Consider the following 23233-nt stretch of genomic DNA (forward strand, 5'->3'; position numbering starts at 1 on the left):
GGGTTCTTTCCCTGGTCAGTCGCCCTCACACTTGCCTAGACTTGCCACCCACCTGCCGGAACACTGACATTGTAAAACAAAGCAGCTACATTGGCCTAAGAGATGGTTAACAACACAAACACGCAAACAAACCCCAATTTGCCTGTCCCCTATTGTTTGATCTCATAGCCTATACATATCAATGAAAATGTAAATTTATCTCTCCAATGCACAGATATCATTTTAGAGTGATTAGATCACTGTCCCTTTGCCTCTCCTTTGCTATATTTCTACATCTCAAAAACAACGGGGTGGACTGTAGAGAGGGATTACGAGCAGTGTGATGGACTGTCGGGATGGAATCCCGCAGGCGTGGGACCCTACAGCAGCGCGCTGCCAGCGAGCCCCGCATTCGGTGGGTTCCGGGCCCTGCAAACCCAGTCGGCACAGGCGAGGGGAGCGCCCGCCCAGTCCCCAGTCCCCCGTCCCCCGTCCCCAGTCCCCCGTCCCCCGTCCCCCGTCCCCAGTCCCCCGTCCCCAGTCCCCAGGAATCACACTCGGTGAGAACGGCCAGCCTCTGAGCCCTGAATCAGATACAGGCACGTGGGTCTGCCCTCAGATCTGAGAAAGAGATGCCAACAGCTGCCAACCTGAAAGTGGTGAATAAGCCTCCATTAAAGGGTAAGAAAAAAAACCGGAACCCTATATGGTATTTTAAGAAAAAAGAAATTGCTACCAAGATTACAAAAGAAGAACAAAAACAACAAAAAACAAATGTGTAGAAATACAGAAAGAGAGTATCGTCCTGACATTTCACAGTAATTTGAATAATGAGAATTACGGTTACCTGGAGAATACTATGGAAACCTATTTTGTAAGTTTAGTAGTATCCAGTAAGCATAATTTCAAGAAAGCAGAAACCATCTTTCCTAGGTTAGCCTAGGAAATGATGAAAGGACAGCAGGATAAGATATACAGATAACAAGCTGAGATGAAAAGGGATCAAGATATGATAAGGAATCATTTCAAAGCGATGTAACCTAATAATTATAGGTACCATCCACGAAAAGACCAGGTAATCCTAAAAGATGCAATAATCAAAGGCATAATTGAATTTAATTTTTGATGTTGATTAAAGCCTTGAGGTAGAAAGTGCTGATTGACTACTAGACAAAATATATGAAAAAGACCCATACTAAGACAGAACATGGCAAACTGAAATGTAGGTTTAAATAAAACACAATTCCACAAGCATTTATTCCACAGAAATAGGTTGAGTAAAAAGGAATAAAGTCAGTCTGGCCTCAGTCTTATTCTTTGTAGCACTAATATCGGGGGAAAAAATGGACCCAAAACTTCAAAGTTCTGAAAGGACAAGGTTGTAGAATTAGAGTTTTCACCCCAAAAAGATGCCATTTTGTTTTTGTTATTGTTTTTGTTTTTTTAAATACAAGGGCTCACAAAATGTACAATATCATGTTCTTAATAAAACAAATAAGTATGTATATAAAATTAATAGACTGACTTAATAAAATAAAATTCAAAATATAAAAATGGAAAGCATTATTATTTTTTAAATCTAGTATTGAGCATAAATAATATAAAAGAAAAAAATGACAAAAGTAAAAGTTCACATGGCAGAGATATAACAGAAAGAAAACAAATTAAAGAAAAAACTCCGCATGGTGACATGTGTCTATTTTTAAGAGAAAGCTAAAGCAAGATAATATAAATAAAATTATCAATTATGACAATAATATAAGTGGGCTAAACACAATTTATGCTGTTGTCCATATTTTTTAGTCTTCCTTTGATATTTTTAAATACTCTATATGCTGCATGCAGTGTGATTTCTTTAGATTATACATATTAGTTTTCTCATCAGTTGTTTAAATTGTTCATTTCAATCACTATAATTTCCATTTCTAAAAGGCTATTGTTATATATAATCTTTTTTTTTAAGCTGCTATGTTTTTTTCATTATGATTTATACGATTGACCTTTGAACAACATGGGGGTTGGGGAGCTGACCCCCCACATAGGTGGAAATAAATGTATAACTTTGCCACGCCCAAAGCTTAACTACTAATAGCCTACTCTTGACCTGAAGCCTTACCAATAACATAAACACTTGAGTAACATATTTCATATCTTTTATGCTGTATTTTTACAATACAGTAAGCTAGAAAAAGAAAATGTTATTAAGAAGATCATAAGAAAGAGAAAATATATTTACAATTCATTAAGTGGAAGTGGATCATCTAAAAGATGTTCATTCTCATGGTCTTCACATTGTGTAGGCTGAGGAGGAGGGGGAGGTTGATCTTGCTGTTTCAGAAGTAGCAGAGAGGGCAGGAAATTTGGGTGTAAGTGGACCTGCGAAGTTCAACCCTGTGTTATTCAAGAGTCAACTGTATTTCTTGCTTCATTCCTTGAATTATTCTAAACATACTTATTCTATGGTCTCAGTCAGATTACTTTATCATCTATCTATTAACATGATGTTTACTATTATACTAATCTACCGATCAGCATAGTGTTATTTTGTAGACCACCTTTCATACTAATTCTATTCTATGGCTCCTACCCTTACACATTCATTTCCAAGTATTGATTGTAATTTTTGATCAGATACAAACATCAGTTCTTCTTCCCCTCTTTCCTCCAAACCAAGGCAATTTTTAGTACTTCTTTGCTACTTTCTCGAGCCAATGGGCAAAGGGGTTTTTGTTGCTGGGAAAGCTATTTCCCGCTTTCATGGCCAGTGATGCCCTTCTGAGATCTCAGCTTTGAGTTTCAGCTCCCTCTTTGTGCATCTGCAGGGTTTATTTAACGTCTGGGAGTAGACATTAAACTGTAGCCTCCAGCACCTGATGTGTGTGCATGGTTGGGCTTGGGGACAAGAGGCTGACGGGGGAAAGCGAACCCATGGAATCAGTGTCTGAAGTTCCCTGGCGAGGGAAGAGAATGCTTGCTTTTTAAGATCCTTGATTCTCAGATCCAAGGGATTTTCATTCCTGCTTTTGAGTTCATATAACGTGTGCGCACGATATTTTGTCCAGAATTTCAGTGGAGTTGGAAAATAGCTATTTGTCATCAGTTAGACTGGCCAAGTAAGAAATTTATATTTCTTTGCTTTAGTACATAATTTCTCTCCTAGGAAATCCTTTTCCTATCACATTTAGCTGAAGAACTCTTGCTCATTCTGTAAGTTGAAGTCCAATTCTTTTCTTTTCTGTAAAGATATCCTAAGCTGTCCAGCAGGAACTGAGCATTCTTCCCTTTGGGCCAGCCCCATCCTTATGGGCACATGTCCTATGTGGGCACATGTGGGCACATGTCCTATATTATACTATAGAAATAATACATACCCCCTTTTCCATTTTTCATCACTTAGCACAATTGCAGCATAGTAGGTGCTCAAAAAATTAGGTAAATTAAATGAAGTAATGAGTAAACTTGTGGAAGTGTAAGTTATATTCCCAATTCATCTAAATTTTTGACAGTGCTAAATTGATATATTATAATGCACTCTGTTCTTATTAAAGCCAGAGTGGTAGATACATTTTTTTCCATCTAGCAGAGCATAAAACCAGTGAATGAGAACCTTTCTCAACTGTTTATTTAACATTCTTTCACCAGAGAGTGAAAGCCAGTTGAACATTTTCTATGGAAACCAAAGCACAATGAAGCAATTCTTTCCTCAGAATGAAAAAGGTAACTATTTGTGGTCAAAGTATAGTCTGAATACTCAGAATAAAAGGTCCGTAATGCATTCCATTCCCTCATGTCTGCATGTTTTCTACAGAAAGGATGAGAGTCATTTCATTGTGAGCCAGAAAATATTTCTCAATACCAATATAAAGGGGAAAAATAATTTATTAAATAGAAAAATATTCCATATTATGCAAGAAATATTGTAGAGAGTTATATGGAAAAATTTTTTTGTTCATGAAAAATGGCATTTCCTACATACTGCTATTTTTTTTTTGAGACAGAGTCTCACTTTGTTGCCCAGGCTAGAGTGAGTGCCATGGCGTCAGCCTAGCTCACAGCAACCTCAAACTCCTGGGCTCAAGCAATCCTCCTGCCTCAGCCTCCCTAGTAGCTGGGACTACAGGCATGTGCCACCATGCCCGGCTAATTTTTCTATATATATTAGTTGGCAAATTAATTTCTTTTCTATTTATAGTAGAGACGGGGTCTCGCTCTTGCTCAGGCTGGTTTCGAACTCATGACCTTGAACAATCCACCTGCCTCGGCCTCCCAGAGTGCTAGGATTACAGGAATGAGCCACCGCAACCAGCCTCTGCTATTGTTTTTAAGATTATCTTGTTCAAATGCAAACTGTGAGTCATACCTGAGAATAGTTGTAAAATACATGTAAGTCATATTGCATAATAAAATGGACAATTGGTAAAGCTACTATGAAACTTAAGAAATTGAACATCATCAATCACATCATGTATCCATTATTTATACCACCCATATCCCACCCCCTTTCTCTCCACCATAGTTCTCATGCCCACCAAAGTTTATTACTATTCCAAAATTTTCAATCACCTTCCCTTTGCTTTTATTTATTTTTTGTTTGATCACATATATTTGTATTGATCCATATACAATGCCTTCTTCTTCTTTTGTAGCCCTCTACGGGTTAAGGTTGAATCACAGAGCTGGCTGTGGTTCATTTTAAGGCAGTATGAGACAAGGGCAGGAATACTAGGAGGATAGTCCACTGGAGGTCATCTTTGGAGACCACCTATGACATTTGGCATAAGATTCTAGGTTGACGATTTTTTCTTCTTATCTCTTTGGGGATATTATACCACTGTTTGTGGATTTCATTATTAATGTTGTGAAGACTGCAATAAATATAATTTTCATAACTTTGTGGGTGAACTGCTTCATCCTCCCAGCTGCTTTTAAGAACATCTGTTTGTAATTAGTGTCCTGCAGTTATTAATGACATATTTAGATATAAATTTTTAAAACATTTTCTGAATACAATACATTGTTCTTCCTGAATAAATGGATTTATGTATCTTCAGGATTCAGAAAAAGTCTCATTTTCAAATTAAATATTGGCTCTTCTCCATTTTATCCACTGTGTCTTTCTGAGTTTGCAGTTAGATGTATATATAACTGCCCCTTTCTAAATTCCATATTTCTTTACTTCTCCTATATTTTCCATCTCCCTGTCTCTGTGTGCTATATTCTGTGCAATGTCTTTGCCTTCTAGTTCAAAATGTCAAAAATTTTGTATACTTTAAAAATCTACTTCTAATGTATTATGTGCGTTATTGTTTTCAACAATTATATCTTTTATTTCTTGAAGTTCAATTTGGTTCTTATTTAAATCTCCCGAATTATTCTTGATAGTCTCTTGCTACCTGCTTATTTTTTGTGATACAGTCTTTTATTTTATAAAACTTTTCATATACAGCTGTTTTCATCCTGTATCTACTAATGCCAATATTTGCAGTCTTTGGAGTGTTTCTATGCATTGCCTATTGCTTCTGTTGGCTGTCATTGATGGTGTTTAGCTCCTAATTTGTTTGGGAACTTTCGTTTGTGAGCATGCATATGTGGAATTTTTTCAGGTGTAAAATAGAATTGTTTTCCTCAAGGTGGCATTTGTTTCTGCCCCTGCTGAGAACCAGTTGCTACTTCCCTGGGACCTCGTGAGCCTCCATGAGAGCCTTGGTGACACTCTCAAGTTCATCTTTCTCACATGGTGACGATCCCAGAACGCCGCGTTCTGCTCTCTTGATTACCACCTACAGTTTTGTTCTCCTGTACCTGAATCACTGGAAGGGCCTTTGTTCTTTTAGTAATCCCATCATGCCTCTCTGATTGCCCTGTCAGCTGCAACCCTGACCACACATTGTTTTGGAGAGGAGTTTGGGAAAGTCTTTAAAAATTTCTCCTATTTATGCAAGCCAAAAAATATGTGTCAAAAAGCATGTTTATCATGGTCTAGTTGTTTTGCATTGGGGACAGAGGGGCCTCGGATTATTTATTCTCAATTCGTTATTTATAATTCTGTGTTTTGTGTATTAAATTTATAATATTTTAGAGATTCAACCTAAGAAAGAAGTATGTTTTGTGCATTAAATTTATAAGGTCTTACAGAGTCAAACTAAGAAAGAAATGGTAATTTTATAGATAGTAAAATCACACATGCTGTATTTTCCAGTCTGTACTATATTGTCAACACAAGCAAATCTCATTTAATAAAGTAAAATGGTTTCAGTGAAACATTGAAGCAAATGCTTACTGAGAAAATAAGATTTTTCTCATTTCCTAAGCTTGAGGATAGCATACTAGAATCGTTCTAAATTCATATCTATATTATTATACTTAAGAATATAAAGTTCCCTGTGAATTGGAATGCCAGATAAAAAATAATTTACTTTTTTTAATCAAAAAGAAACTACCCCTGAAAAGTTCTCAATACTGTCTGTTTCCACTTGTGGAGACAAAATATTGAGGTCCTTTGGAGTAGATTTTTTTTATCTTGAAAAAATCTTCTGAATATCCTTTGTGTGGCATTAAGGCATTCATCCGGGAAAGATGTAACAGGGCACTGTTAGACTTGAGAAAACACAGCATGGAGTTTACATCTATTTCTTCTCCTACCGAGCACCTTATTTTTTGGGAATTGTACTATGATATCTGCAGATTTCCCTTTCTATCTATGTAGATCTAATGGGTACTTTCATGTTCACCATTGTCCCTATGTATAATTAAACACTTGACTCAAAATGGGCTAATCATAATTTCCTAATGTCTATTATTTTGGACATAGGAAATCTTGGATTTATAAATAGCAAGGTCAATTTCTTGGGTAGTCTTTTTAGGATATAAAACTCAGAAGTTGTCAATGGTCATGTTTAGCTGTTTAGGGAAAATTTTCAATAGTAATAGAGATAAAAAAGAAAGGTGTAGAGAAGAGAAAAAAATAAAGATAATGTTTGAATTCTAGATATAGTTTTTATCTGGGATTCTCCTCATTTGTGTATTTACTCCATTAATAAAGTGTTATGTTAATAATAACTGATTCATTTTATAATTAAATAAAATGGATTTGTTTTTCTATTTCTTGTACCCCACAGAGTCTTAACCAATAAATCTACCTTATCGATGTAGTCCTTGGTGTAGGAACTTACTGTCTCTGGGGTTGGGCAGTAAGTCTGTAGAGTGGAAACAGCCTCTGAGAAGGAAGAAATTGGAGTCATAACTCCTTTTTTCTCCCTTAGTCTCAACATTATTGTAACATTTCTGTTGGGTTAAAGTAGATATTCTTAAGCCAACTATAAAACAAATAGCGTAAGGGAGGAGGGAATCTGAATGGAAAGCCTGGGCTCACCGATAAGGCTGGCTCTGGACAAAATGCAAGGTAGTTCCAGCACCGTGGACATTTCTTTGAAAAAAGGACTGTGTGTGCGTGTTGGGGGCTGGGTAAGCGGGTCCGCTGCGGTGCAGTTTCACTGGGAACTCACGCTCCGGGTGAAATAACCGAATCATGCATAGCATAACACTGAGGAGAGAGCTCCTGGCTTTTCCTCTTTACACTGCGAAAAGCTGCTGCGGGGCGCGGCACGTGCCACCGACAGGGGCGGGCACCAGGCCACGGCAGCCTCTGCCGCAGCAGCAGGGACGCGGCACGTGCCACCGACAGGGGCGGGCACCAGGCCACGGCAGCCTCTGCCGCAGCAGCAGGGACGCGGCACGTGCCACCGACAGGGGCGGGCACCAGGCCACGGCAGCCTCTGCCGCAGCAGCAGGGACGCGGCACGTGCCACCGACAGGGGCGGGCACCAGGCCACGGCAGCCTCTGCCGCAGCAGCAGGGACGCGGCACGTGCCACCGACAGGAGCGGGCACCAGGCCACCGCAGCCTCTGCCGCAGCAGCAGGGACGCGGCACGTGCCACCGACAGGGGCGGGCACCAGGCCACCGCAGCCTCTGCCGCAGCAGCAGGGACGCGGCACGTGCCACCGACAGGGGCGGGCACCAGGCCACCGCAGCCTCTGCCGCAGCAGCAGGGACGCGGCCGCAGCCGCAAAGCGGGAGGACGCGACCACGCGTGCAGACGGGCTGCGTGGATGCGCAGTGTGCCCTCTGTGTAGTGATCGTTACTGGAAGCAATGACGCCTCAAACTGGGTAAAGCTCCGAGGGCTCATGGGCCTATAGCCAGAAACGATCGTTGAATTAGGAGAGAATTTTTCTCTCACTAGTGTGATAGGAACTTAAGTCATTTGAATTGATATCCAAAAGTGATTACATGGGTTACAAATGTTAAAATTAGGAGTGCAATTTGACATAGTATATATGGTCACCGTTTTACATACCAAATAAAAATCTGCATATAAAAAAGGTTACCAGGAATTCATCAGTATATTGTAGTATTTGGCTCTAGACAATGTGATTATGTGTACTTTCTTCTTCTATATACTTTTTATTTTAAAATAGTCCTGTAATCAATATACATAATTTGGGAATATACATAAAATGTGATATACATAAATATACATGTAATATACATAATGGGATAAAAATAAATATACATAAAATAGGAAAAACCTTAATTTTTTGAGTGCAGCATAACATTTAAAATTGATACTTTAATGACTAAATTATAGTTTTCTAAGAAAAAGTTAATCCTAAAACATTAATGACATTCACATTTAAATATCTCTGCATTATGTATGTCACAAAGGAAGTATCCTGAAAGTAAAATATGATGTAATATGAGAATTTCGACTATATGATTACTTGTCAAATTCTGCATCATATGTTATTTATTCTACATATAAAGTAGCATGCACATTTTCATCAGTATCCTCAGAGAGTTTAGCACTGTCTGAGAGAGTCCTACGCACAATTTGATCATTTTTAAATAAACAAATTTTTAGAATAAAGATTTACTATATTTTATGGAACTATCACTATATCAAAACGTTGTCTTTTGTGTAGTCTGATCAAGTGTTATTCACTGCCAGACAATATTAGTTGTCAAACTTTGCTAATAGCACTTATAAAGGGAATTGTTTAGTGCAGAGCTGTTAACAACTGAGAGACAGAAGTATACCATCACATTATTTGGTTTGAATAGGGACTGTGAGGGAATAGTTTAGTTGCAGAGCTGTGAGACAGCTGAGACAAAAGTATACCATCAAATTATTTAATTTGCATATGGATTGTGCCTATTATCATGTTTAAGTCTAAAATTTATCTTTATGTCATTAAGGACTCTTTTGAGTTAAGTGACAGAAAAGCAAATCTAATATATTTAAGCAATAAAAGAGTTCTTTCATCTATTTAAATTAAAAATCTGGAGATATATTTATCTTTCTATTTTTTCTTGAACCAGAAAGAACCAGGTCTCTCTTCATCTCTATCTGCCTCTGCTGTGCCAATTCCATTCTCTGACATGCTTGTCCCTCATGCAATTAATATGGCTACATCTTCATTGCTCCAAGTTCAGCGGAAAAGAGGAAGCTTGTTTATCCCATGAATATGCACAAACCCAGGGCTTGATTCTCACTCCAAATGTGTCACAAACCCATCACTGAATAGATTACTGGAATCAGAAGGAAAATATATTATATAGTGCACATTAGCCTACAGTGTGGCAGATAGGAAAAGTCCAAAATCCCATGGGTTTGTAATGCCAGTCTTTGTATCTCACACACACTGTGTGGCCATCGAAGGTAGGTTGCCTTTTAGTCATTCTCACTCCAGGACTGAGGCTGACAGAGCAGCAACTGTCTAGTTGCTGTTATGATGGCAGAAGAAAGACATTTGTAGACACACATTAGTAATTAAATCCTTGGACTCAAAGTGAGACATATTTATTTCATTTGCAATTCATTAATCAAAACTAGTCACATGACCCATCCAACCATAGGAAACAGGAAGTATAACGCTATCTTATACTCAAATGGAACAAATGGAAATTTGATTGTTTTGGTGAACAGCATTAATGACAGCCAAATGCACTCTTTGCCTTAGCATATGTGCCTACATGGATGTGGGAATAGGGGTGGCTCCACCACACTTGGGAGCCCATAGATCCCCACAGAAAATCTGGGATATTATCAGAAAAAGGTGAATTAGAAAAAAAGTCAACACTACGATTAAGTCAGTATCTAGTAAATGACCAATGTTCTGGATTCAGTATGAGTATATCTTCCTGCGTGAATAAATTATTAACTAACAAGGGTTACAAAATGTACTATATCTGTAGTTATAATCCAGCAGCCAAAAACTAAATGTTATTTTTCACCCTATGCTCCTGATTTTAATCTGGCTAGTACCCTGAAGTAAGCAATACATACTAAAAGGTTTCAGAGCAGGCGTTTTAGATCTAGTTCAATGCCTAATCTATGGGTCATACAACAGCTCAACCTATGAAAAAGTAAGATGGTTTTAAGCCTGTAACTCTAGTCCACTTTGCAAAAAAAGATGTGAAATTCACAGTTGCATCTTTATTCTTAGGACCTGGCTAGAACAGTTCTGTCCCCTTGCAGATTGTAGTATCATTAGGCCAGGCATTATTTTTTTCTTTAAGATCCCCATGGTCAAGGACTTTTCTTCCTTTAGTAGTGAGGAAAAGATACCCACTTAAATGAATTCAAGAAAAAAGTTTATTGCAGGGCTACAATAATTAATCTCTGCTTTCTCCATCTCTAGCACTATATAGATTCTTTTATCTTGATTTTTCTCCTTCTCTTTCTTAGTATCTATTTTTTCTTTCTGAATATTCTTTCGGTTTATTAATTTTTATAGTTCATTGTACTATAACAAAAGAACAGTGGTAAATTACAGTCTCTGAGACTCTTAGTCAAATTCTGAAGAAAGAGAGTTAAATTGGCTGGCTGTTAGAAACTGGTCTACTGTTAGTCAAGTCAACTCTGCTTGGGGAAAAGTATCACATGGTATATTCAGCCCACTGGGCCTTCAGGTGGGGCAGGTAATGTAAGAAGGAAAATTGTACAAGAAAGCTAATTGGCTATGTCTGCAGTAGGAATTATGATGAGAAAATTAATACTATTCATACTCACTGCAATTATAAGTGCTTTACCAATATTAAATCATTTAATAATTTGACAACTATTAGCAATGTAGGTACTAAGGATAGTATCTACATTAATTTATGTAGGTAGTATTAATATTCTCATATTATAGATAAGAAAACTGAGATTCAGAGAAATCAGATCACTTACCCATGGTTAAGTGATTCAGTTAATAAGAGTCACAGCTACCCAGGATTTGAAATTGGGCAGTTTGGGTCTAGAGTCTGTCATCTTACCTGTTATGCTATGCAACCACTCTTTGTTATCCTAAAGCATCTGAATTTATGTCAGCAACTTTTTTAATGTTTTGAAGTGTTCCCTTAAACCTTTGTCACTAGTGAAATGCTTACATATCAGCATGTTCACATTGCAAACTTCCATGAGCACCTTGCCACTTCCGCTCCTAAACCACTCTGTGCATTTCTTTAATTACCACATAGATCACCTTGTGCTACAATCAGATAATACTGTGATACTGTGTGCTTCTGTAGGGCAAAGGCCATATATTGCTAATCTTTATATTCCTGGTGCAAGGCCTAGACTGACACATAGTATATATTATACTCAATGAATTGTTATTGGATTATTCACTTAATGGAGGAATGACTGCAATTAAATATTAATTATGTTATTAAATTTTACTAATTTACCTTCTGTTATCATTAAATAGGACAAAAAGCACGTCTATAAGAAAATCTGGGAAAAATGCCTGTGAATCTTTGAAATTACTGGGATTCAGAAGCCGAGACAGTGGTTGGTTTGTGCTTGATGACGCCATGGTGAGAACCGCACAGAATGGCTGGATATCATTCGAATTGCGCGAACATTTAGAGAGGTAATACAATAGCAAACAAAGTTGATGATATTCCCTCCTGATGGTCCATAATTGATGTTTACAAAAATGGAGTCATAGGATTAAATTTTTATCCCTCACATAGGAATATGAACCGTTCTTTAGGGTATGCTTAAAATGCAAGCCAGAATTGACATGAATATGCTATCTGTAATTTCATTCCTGATAGTTTAACAAGTGCTCTTGGAAACCACTCATGACTTAGATTTATTTTAACAAGTTTTTCCAACTCCAAAATAGTTTTAAAATAGCACCTTTATTTCTGAAATTCCATGGAGATAGTAATTAGTCATTCATATTATGCTTATCTCATAACTATGCCTATATAAACTGAATTTGTTATTTCAGTGCCCTCATTTTGCTTTCTCATTTCCATGTTTTCCAGACTTCCCATTTTTTTATGAGAAGAGTTTTAGACAGATTTAAGTTTCTTGAGGCGTATCCACTCAAAAAGAGAGGGCAATGTGTAAAGATAGTGTTTATTTCATAATGGGAGGTCTTCCATCTACGATTGTCTTGAAGCAAGTGCCTGAGAAACAGAGTCTGAGATGGGAAGCGAGTGACTGAGAGGGAAGGCGCTCTGGTGAATCCTGCAGGGCACGGGAGGGAGCTGGGAAAAGGCTGGTTTCAGCCAGCAGCAGCAGGCTGGCTCTCCACCCCGCAGGCTGCTCTGTAGGTGTGGGGGCTCAGGACCAGGAGGTTCTGTGGGCAAGTCTCTGCAGAAGAATTGAATAGGCGGCCTAGCTCAGAGATAAACATAAAATGAACAGTTAATTACCATCTCCATGGAATTTCAGAAATGAAAGTGCTGTTTTAAAACTAATTTGGAGTTAGAAGAAACCTGTAAAAATAAATCTAAGTGATGAGTGTTTTTCAAAAGCACTTGTCTGTATTGGTTTGCCAAAGTTGCTGTAACAAAGTACCATAAACTGGTTGGCTTGTATAGCAGAAATTTATTGTTTCACAGTTTTGTAGGCCAGAAATCCAAAATCAAAGCGTGTTGGCAGGGTGTGTTCCTTCTGAGGACTGTGGGGAAGGATGTGTCCAGGCCTCTCTCCTTGGCTTATAGATAGTATTTGCATGGTGGTCTCTATGTGTGCATTTCTTTGTGCAGAAATCTTCCCATTTTATGACACCAGTCAAATTGCTTTAGGACCACCTTAATGACCTCACCTTAACTTGATTACCTCTGTAGAGACCCTATCTTCAAATAAAATCACTTCTGAGGTACTAGGGTTTGGTACTTCAACTACGAATGGGGGTGCAATTCAATCAGTAGCAGAGTTCGGTGTAACAATCCTTACCGTCCAGAGACAGGGACAGATACTTCAGTCCCCATTTAACTAGGCTATACATTCCGCATCCTGCTGGGAGTAATGGATTATCTTGATCATCTTTCTCTTATATATTTTTAAATAATGCTCTTTGGTAATGGCAATTAAGACTTAAAATATGTTGCCATATGTAGAGCTGAGCTGAAACTGTGTGGATTTTTCAAAGAATGTGTTTTGGAATTCAGTCTGATTTGAGCTGGTTTACTGACAGCCAAGAGCTTCACTAAGGTCATTCGTGAATCTAACCTGTTGGTCATCAGAATACTTGATTTTAAAGGAAATTTGGATGATAATGGCATTTTTCTTGGATGTTATTAAATATCAGTGATGTCTTTAAGCCCGTATTTTTCTGTCATTTTGCCTCTTTTCTTCCACGCAGGTTTATTGTGTTTCGCCTGTCTTCTGTTGTGGACAATAGCCATTTGGTTACTTTTGTGAAATCTTTAGAGGAGGCGGTGCTCAGCACCACCGCCTGCCTGGTGCTGTCTTGCCAGAAGGACAATCCACACGGAATAGCTGTTGTAGTCGTGCCTTCCGAAGACGCGCACCAGGCACTCAAGGACTTGCGCGGGGAAGGGTTTGGGGCGCCTCCAGAGCCGCCTCCGCATTTCCAAGTAAGAGAAGGAGACCAACTTCTTTTACGGTTTACTGGAAATATATTTGCCTCAAGTAAGTATAAAGAAATCTTTTTATATATTTTATGGGCTATAAGCCACAAACTTCAGAAGGAGTTCGCATAATTTGTGTTACTAAGGAAACCTTTAGAGGATTGAAGGGAAACTTCAGGAAGAAGGAAGAGAAAAGATGTATACACTTCTTCCCTCCCAGGCTCTTGCTTCTCTACTAGGGATGCGTGTTCCTTTATGGGCATATTCTAAGTGACTCTTTATAGAAACAGCCTTCTCTGCAGTCACCACCCGACTCCAAGCCAGGACCATCTTGTTCCTACAACTATGCAGCTGCCTTCTAAGTGCTCCCTGCTCCCACCGTGAGCCACGTGAAACCTGCTTCCACCCAGTGACAGGAGTGCTCTCTGAATAGCACAAACCATGCTATGCTATTCCTCGGACTAGAACCTTGTTAGTATCTCCTACTCTACCTAAAATAGTATCAAAAGTCTTCAGGATGTCCTACAAAGAATCTAACCTAGGGTCAGTGGCCTCAAGAGATATGTGGATAGAGCTATATTTTAGTATAATTACCTTATTTGCAATTCCATGGATTTTATTTTATGTATTTAAAAGACTACTCTCATAAGCAATTGACAGTTTTCACCAAACTCCAAAGGGATCTGTGACAAAAAAGGTTAATAACAATTGATCTAGATGACTTACCCAGCTTTCTTCTTATCACCATGTGTATTTAGCGTTATGTTTGTTTCCATTATAAATCTTATCACAATTTGAAATTATTTTATTTATTTACTTTTGGTTCATATAATTACATTCTTTGCTGGAGTGAAACTTCATGAGGGCAGTGCTGTGGTGTCTTGTTCTAGCTCCTCCAAGCCTCACTAGGACCTGGCACACCGAAGGCTCTTCGCAGCTGTGTCGTAAATGACTGGACACGTGACAATGCTGAGGGATGTCCTTGATTTTAAAGGATGATGAGTATGCGAGGTGGCAGGAGAGGCGGGAGAGGAGAGGGAATGGCTGAGACAGAAGAGATAAAAGGAGGGAGATAAAGAGAGAAATGAAGAAAAAGAAAAGCCTGGAGAGAAACAGCTGTGTGAGAAAAGAGAGCAAAATGTCTTTGGGGAGTTGCTATTACAGCGACTGCTTTTTTATTAAGTCAGCCCCTTTCCCTTCCTAACTCCTTTCTACAGGAGTGTGTGGCAGTGATTTGTGGGGGAGAATTAAAGGTGGGTAAATGGGGATTTCTGGCCTAGGAGCACTTGACTTGAGGTGGTATTCTCTATTCATACAATCAATTAATATGCATTCTATTGAGTTGAATGATATCTATTTTCTCTGATTCAGGAAATGGCTCCAAGCACCGTTGGCTTTTTCTTGCTTCAAAAAACAATGAGGCTTGAAGCTGAGGCTGCCCTTTCTCTGGTCTCTCAGGAATAAGCTTGGCCCAAGTGTCTTGGTTTGAAGCCTGTTCCACTCTCACTGTCACATGCAGGGTCTCAGCCAGCCGAGTCAGCTGACAGGATTCAGTGAGTGAGCAACGTGGAGGTCAGAGAAGGCTGGAGGGGGTGGGGAGAGGAGGAAGAGGAAGGAAGGGTGGAAGAGATCCCCTTCTACTCGGCTTCCGGAGCAGAAACCAGTGTCCATCCTGGGGAAATCTCTCTAATGAGAAATAGTTGAAAACCAGAAGTGTCCCACCCAAACTAATGATGCAAACGCTTTTCCTGCAATACTCGGGACAGCAGCTGTGTTTACCTACTCCCTAAACAGGAGTGAGTCGCTGCGCTGTTCACAGGAGGGTGCCGTGTGCACTGTGTATGCAATGCGGACTGGGGCCGCATGCTACAGTGGGAGTGCCCAAAGGCAGCTGGCGTGGGGTTCCCCCCACGGGCGGGGGCGAGGAGAGCTCATCTTCACTCAACAAAAAAGTCAGGCAGGATGCCCGGTCCTGTATGCTTCGCTTTTCCTCGGGACCCGTGCTCAGACCTGAAGCTTTACTGGGTTTTTCTCTGCCTAAGAGGAATAAGACCCTCAGCACAGAATTGATACCTCACCCTTCCATCAGGGCCTGGGGTAGTGTCTGTGAGAATCACAGAGATGAAGCCAGAGATTCTCTGCCTGCAGGGTTGTCCTCCCCTCCCCTCACTCTAGTTCTCTCCTACTGTAGCAGACATAATTTTTAATTGTTTGATTTAGTGCCAGTGTCTCTGACTACAGTCCCATGAGAAGAGGGACTGCCCTGTGGGAAGCACCATTCAATTCCTAGCACAGAGGACTGGGCCTGCAGCTAGAAGGAGCTCAGTGATTATTTATTGGAAGAAAGGAAGTCAAAAGCTTAAGAACTTAACAATATAGTACTAAGTGTGACTAAAATATTAACAACTTTGACTAATGAATGTAGGCAACTGCCCTTTGAAAAATGCTCAACTCCCCCTATTCATTTATGTAATATATGATGACTCTTTTGAGTGAGGTTAATGGGACATGGACTTTATTTCTATTTCTAAGAGGAAGTAAGATATATAGGCACTCCCCTTGGTTTTTGTGTTGATCTTTGGTATTCTTCTGAACACAAGCTGCAGCATGCTTTCCTTCTCTAGGTTAAAGCTGCCAGTTCGGCACCTAGACTTTCTGTTGCATGACATCCAAGCCACCAGTGCACATAAAGTTCAGAAAGGGCTCTGCAGTGCTTTTATGAGATTCTATATATTGACACCGTGCACCAACCATAACATCCAGTAATGCCCGTGGAGGTCTGTGTGCCTCAGAGGTGCCCTGGATGCCCTTTGGCTTAGGGAAGAGATTTTCCTCCACGATACATATGTAGGATGCTACAATAACCATTCTTTTATTCACTCAACAAAAATTCCCTGCCTTTATATATTTATATTATAATCAAGTGGGAAGGGATAGAGAATAAGCAAATAAATCAATAAAATACAGTTTAACATGGGCTGAAAAGTGAATTATACAAGAATAAAGCAGAAGAAAGATAGAGTCTTAGAGGGAATGGCAGGGGGTTGCAGTTTTAAGGAGTCGTCAGGATAGACCTTTTTGAGAGGGTGACATAAATAGCCTCTAAGAAGGTGAGAGAGCAAGCCATCATGCTGTCTCAGGGGAGCTTGTCCCAGGTGGAGAGATTACAAGTGCAAGTGAATTGAGGCAGAAATGTGCCTTGTGTGTTTGAGGAGCAGGCGGAGGCTGGGGTGGCTGGATCAGAGAGAGTGAGGAGAGGTTGCAGGAGATGAGATGAGGACTCCTCATGCCTTGTAGGCTATTGCAAGGACTTTGCCTTTTATGCTAAATTAAATCAGGAATCGTGAAGGGTTTTCAACAGAGAAGTAACCCGAGTTAGACTACAACTGTGTTGAGCGTAGATTGTAGAAGCAAGAGTAGAAGCAGGGAGACCAGTTGATGTTTAATTGTACTAAAGCAAACCAGAGATGGCAGTGGCTTAGAGGTAGAGGTGACAGAGAATAGGTTAGAATATAGAAATATTCTGAGCCAGTGATTCTCATAGGATTTTTCCGGTTTTCCATATTGCTATCCCTTTCTGCTAACCCTTGCCTGACTTTTCTAAGCAAAAGCATTCATTCCTACATTTGTACTTTCTATCTCATCAATGAGAAATATTCAATGCCCATCATTGAGAAGAAAATATATTGTTATAAGGAACATCTAGTAACAATACATATTTATTGAACAGCTACCCTTACCATGTGCCAGGCCTTGTGGCAGTCATTTTATCCATATTTTCTCATTTCATTTCCAGAGTGATCCTAGGAGGTAAGTTTTATTTTTCCTGTTTTAAGGATAAAGAAGTTAAGTCTTCAAGAAGTTCAGAGATGTGAAATAACTGGATGAATATGATACTGTAGACAGATAGTAGAGGCCGGACTTGAATTTAGATCTTCATATCCAAAGCATATTATTTCAGCTGCTACATTATAGCTGTCTATAAATTTCACAAAGTGTAGTACAGACATATATGCTTTAAGAAACATGGTAGTTTTCACTCTACTATTGAAATAACAAAGTAAAATATCCTGATTCTCCTGCTAAAACCCCTCCGGGTGAAAGGTTATGTTCACAAAAGCTCTAGTGTTTTCAGTGAGGAGTTGAGAATATTTACATATCATTATTTTAGGAGAATCCACCAAATTTTCTTAGAAATTTTAGTAACATGAGTCCATTAACAATAGTGCTTGGAAGTTCTAGAAGAGCACTGTCCATCTCTGCAATTGTAGACATGTTTTATGTCTGCACTGTTCAGTAAGGTAGCCACTAAACATATGCAGCTATTGAACACTTTAAATGTGGTTAGAGTGACTGAAGATTTGAATTTTTAATTTTAATTAATTTTCACTCAAATAGCCACATGTTACAGAAGTTTTAGAATGTATGAATAGTTAGCAGAAAAGAGAAAGATAATTCTCAAAGGGTGAAAACAGTTTTTTAAATATTGTAAAATCTGAATATTTCCAGTAGTTTCTGGTTACAGCAAAATAGAAAAAGAAATAAAGGATCGAAAGATTTAGAGAGCATCTGGCTCAATTACAGATGAGAAATCTTTTAAGTCATCTATATAGTCTCAGCCTATTGCTGCTTTATCAGGTTATATTTTGACAAGAGACAATGATACAAAAAAAGCTTTAATCATATTTAACAATTAAAATGATTATTTGGATTTTAAAAAATTAAGTAACTCAAAGTGTTGTGTCTTACTTAATGGTAACAAATGCATTTTACTTATATTTAGGCAATGGGAAGGATTATGGAAAGGACTACAAACTTATTTTTCATTTGCAAAGAAAACCCAGGCTGAAACTCCAAATTAAAGAGGTGGATGAATTTGGTAACTATAGTTGCCCTCATTATAAGGGTACCATTGTCGTTTATAAAGTACCTAAAGAGAAGATAATCCCCAACTTGGATCAATCTCTCATACTTTATGAAAACCATGAGTTGCCAATTTGCAAATTACCATTGAGATTGCCAAAGGTGAGTTGTTGTTTTACTTTTTCTTTCTTCTTCTTCTTCTTTTTTTTTTTTTTTTTTTTTTGAGACAGGGTCTCTCTGTCACCCAGGTACTGGAGTACAGTGGTATTATCATAGCTCACCGCAACTTGGTTCTCCTGCCTTAGCCTCCCGAGTAGCTGGGACTACAGGTGTGAGCCACCATGCCTCATCTTTCTTTTCTAATTACCATATTCTGTTAATTCTTTATAATTCTCTACCACAATCAGTTTTGCAGAAATATGGATACATAAGGTTGGAAGAAAAGACACAAATAAAGTTGATAAGGAAGGAGCAGATAAGTCCAATTTTAGAGTGGTGGAATGTATGCTAGGATTTTTATCTTTTTCAAATCAGCCTTTCTAACAAGAGCAATTCAATGACTATGGGAATAATGGCATTCATTTATCATGAGTACATCTGAGTAACTGGGAAATCATTTGTGAAAACGCTGAATACATTTCAGAGCACAGCACTTAAAAAAAAATCATGGTGACTAGGAAAATGACAGCAAAATATTTTCACTGAGACTTACCAAGTCCTGCTGTTTGCTTTATGAGTTATTCTTACCTAAACTTTTTATTTATGTCAGAAAGTAGGATTAAATTATTTCTTAGGACAAGTCAACATACAAATATATACATTTTATTGATGTATACACAATTTCTTTCAGTGGTCCAGGGCTTAGTACATCTAAACTGTATTTTTTTTTTTTTTTTTTGAGTCTGAGTCTCACTCTGTTGGCGGAACTAGAGTGCCATGGCATCAGCCTAGCTCACAGCAACCTCAAACTCCTGGGCTCAAGTGATCCTACTACCTCAGCCTCCTGAGTAGCTGGGACTACAGGCATGCACCACCATGCTCGGCTAATTTTTTTTTTTTATATATATTTTTAGTTTGCCAATTAATTTCTTTCTATATTTAGTAGAGATGGGGTCTCGCTCTTTCTCAGGCTGATTTTGAACTCCTGACCTTGAGCGATCTGCCCACCTCGGCCTCCCAGAATGCTTGGACCGTGCCCAGCCCTAAACTGTATTATTAATGAGAAATAGAATTAAAAAATTTATTTTACCACTCTTGAGGAAAAGCAAACTTCTTTAAATAAAGCTAAAACTGTTTTTCCATGTTTTTACTTTTTGTCTTATAAACAGCAAAAATATGTTTTCCCTGGGGTTAGACTTTGTACTAATTTTAAGTAAATCAGTAATTAATTAATTTAATTTAATTAAGTAATTAATTAATTTTGGTTATATCAGGTTAAATAAAATATTATTAAAGTTAATTTCACCTTTTTAAAAACATTTTTATGTGGCTACTAGAATATTTTAAATTATGTATGTCTCTAATTATATTTCTATGGGATAGTACTTCTCTAATGAATTTATATTCCAGCAAAGTATACAAAATTTCCTTCTGAGGCAGTAACTGATTAGACTAATGGTATAAACAATGTCTTAATAGTTGTTCAGAAGACAGAAATGGCTTTTTTGGAAGCTGAAACCAGTAGAAGTTTTGTGGTGATTGTGGCATTTTATCTGAGCTTTATAAGTTGGTGGAAATTCGGCCAATTGAAATGGAGAAAAAAGCCAGTTAGGGTGAAGAAACAGAATGCATTTGAGTGGGGCAGTGGGCACAGCTTTGCAGGAATTCACAATTTGTATACTAACTCATGAAATAATTTCTAATGTGCCAAAGTCTTTCGAGGGCTTTACCTGCATTGTGTCATTAGATCCTCACAAAAATCTTATGAGATATTATCATTGTTGTCATTTTATAGGAAACTGGAGCACAAAAATTCTAGGCTACTTGCCTATGGCCCCAAACTAAATGAGTGGCAGAACTAAAGTTTCCTGGGGGGAACGAGGAAAGCTGCCTCCCACTTGCTGGAATGAGCAGTCACTGCGCCGCCAGTCTCCACAGTAGCGGACAAAGCAACGGTTCTTAGTCAAGATTACAGGATGGATTTGAGGGCATCAGGTTGACCTTTAAAACTGTATGACAAGTTCATATATACAAGGCTTCGGTGTAGAGGTCATTTTAGAAATATTTAACAAATGATAGGACATGGACACCAACTAATCAGCTTGGAACCAGCCATAGTCCAGAGAAGCAGGCTCCTAGAGACATTAGGTTTTTTATGATTGTACCAACCTTTATTTATTTACTTGTTTGTTTTTATTTCAGGATATTACAGGGGTACAAACATTTAGGTTACATATATTGCCTTTGCACCGCCCGCATCACAGATTGTGGGGTTCCTGGGAGCCAGGTATAGGATGGCAAAACGCATCAAACCACTGATGCCGACAATGGTGACCTGTCAATGGCAGTACAGCCGCGCAGGTGCGCGTCCGCTGCGAGCTTTGCTTGTGTGCGTTTTCTTTTGTGCCTTAGGGCCTTTGCACCGCAGGGCTGTTTTCTGAGCGTGGGGTGCCCTTCCCTGAGACCCTCTGGGAGCTGGTTCTTTGCCATGCAGGTCTCAGCTCGAGGTCGCTCTGTTCCCTCACCTCCTTGTCTGAAGTCACTCCTTCGTCCCGTCATACCCGTCATGCCCTTTTTAGACGGACTTTATAACATTCATCATGAATGACATTATTAGAATTATTTATTGGCTCATGTGTTTTCTATTTGCGTTTGCTCCTTGAGAAAGAAACTCGGTGGTGACAGGCCCTGTCTGTTCTGCGTGGCTCTGTCCCCGGTGATTAGGGCAGGCCTGGCGCACTCGCAGCAGGCGCTGTGCATTTTGTGACTGGAGGAACGAGGGGGTTCTACGGTTTTCATTAGCTTCTAAGGCTTAAGAACTATTAACTTAAGGGGGTATCTGAATTCTCTCCATTCCGCGGGTTAGAGCCTGACTCCACAAGCTCTTAACTGGCCGGCTACAGAGCCGCTTTGGATTAGCCGCAGGTGTGGGGTGGAGACCTGCACCCGGGCTGCTCTGGCGGCTCCGCTGGGCACAGCGCTCGGAGAGCTCCGTGTGGTTCTGCCGTGGGAAGATGGGAGGGACACAGTTGAGGGGCTGCTGGAATTCTCTGGCAGGAGGCAGTGAGGCCTTCCTGGGCCGATGGCGGACAACGGGAAAGAAGGCTCTTGTCTGAGAGAAGATACACATGAAATGCAAAACTGTGGCAGCTTTCAGTTGTCACTGTTTTCTCTGTTGCTTAACTTTGTAAATTAGTTAGCCAAATTAGCCAAGCTAGATAATTTAGGAGTTTATATAGATTTTCCTTAGTAAAAGTTTTAGCACACCATTCCCTACCCACTTGCCTGAGTAATTCCTACTGGTCACACCTCACATCTCTGCCTAAGTGCCACCTCTCCCAGGAAGCCTTCCCTGACATCCCCTCTGTGCCAAGCTAGGTGTCCCTGGGCTGTACAGCCATGACCTTCTGTACTTCCCCTGTCACTGCCATTAGCATACTGCATTAGGATCAATTGCTTGTTTTCTTCCTGATACACAGGTGTCTGAGCCATGTTGCTGTTATTGCCTTCCTCAGGGGTCTTTTTAGACTTTTTGTCCTAGTCCCTTCTTATCATGAAATATTATCACCACAGATATACTGTGTGTCTATGTACAGCACGTGTATCTGTGTTTTATACATTAAAAGAATAAGCTTTTCATTGTTGTTTTATCTCACCCAAGGGCAAATTTGCTCTCCCTGGGGGTGGCATCTCCCCAGTTGAGGATGAATGCAATAAACTGCGCAGGCACGCGCACCGCCCGCTCAGCTTCGCATTCCAGCGCCGGGTAGCTAGTGTGTGCTTGATAAATATCTGCGAAACTTAGCATTGCCCAAGCTTGAAATTGATAGTCTTGAAACTATATTGGCATGTTTAAAAATAGTACAATTTACATGTCTTCTGCTTCTCATAGATGGCCATCCTGCCACACGCCGGCTGCACTTCCCTTCTCTCCAGAGGGCTTTGCGGAGGCTTTCCAGATTCGCTCTCTTAGCCCTTTCTTGTGTCCAAAGTCTTCACAGAAAGTTTGCCAGGGTTGAAAAAGCATCTGTGGTGGAGAAAAAACTTTTTTCTTCATTTAAAACTTATACCCAAATGGAAATTGAAACCATGACCTTTATTTCTGTGAGAATGGACTTCCTCCATTGAGTTCAGAATTTAAAATATCCACCTCAGCTAAGCACTATTAGAGTGTGATTTTACAGGAAACGGAAGTACCCTTATTATAGGAGTTTGGATTAATGAACAAAAAACTATGCAGACAATTATACATGTAGCATAAAATAGGTGAAGATATTTATCTTACACACAGAAGACAAGCATATATATTTGTATGTATGTATAGAAATAGACACACACTTTCACACACACACA

General features: G+C 39.3%; 1 protein-coding gene across 1 annotated transcript in view; it reads left to right on the top strand.

The window, feature by feature from the left end:
• The window catches only part of DTHD1 (death domain containing 1), a 65888-nt gene that overhangs the window by 18989 nt on the left and 23666 nt on the right, over window positions 1-23233 (top strand). The window contains exons 6-8 of the mRNA XM_076001158.1: window positions 11734-11898; window positions 13630-13919; window positions 18642-18883. Coding sequence (XP_075857273.1) covers window positions 11734-11898; window positions 13630-13919; window positions 18642-18883 — 697 coding nt within the window. The remainder of the gene's footprint in view (window positions 1-11733; window positions 11899-13629; window positions 13920-18641; window positions 18884-23233) is intronic.

This window comes from Microcebus murinus, chromosome 3, assembly GCF_040939455.1.
Source record: "Microcebus murinus isolate Inina chromosome 3, M.murinus_Inina_mat1.0, whole genome shotgun sequence".
NCBI lineage: Eukaryota > Metazoa > Chordata > Mammalia > Primates > Cheirogaleidae > Microcebus > Microcebus murinus.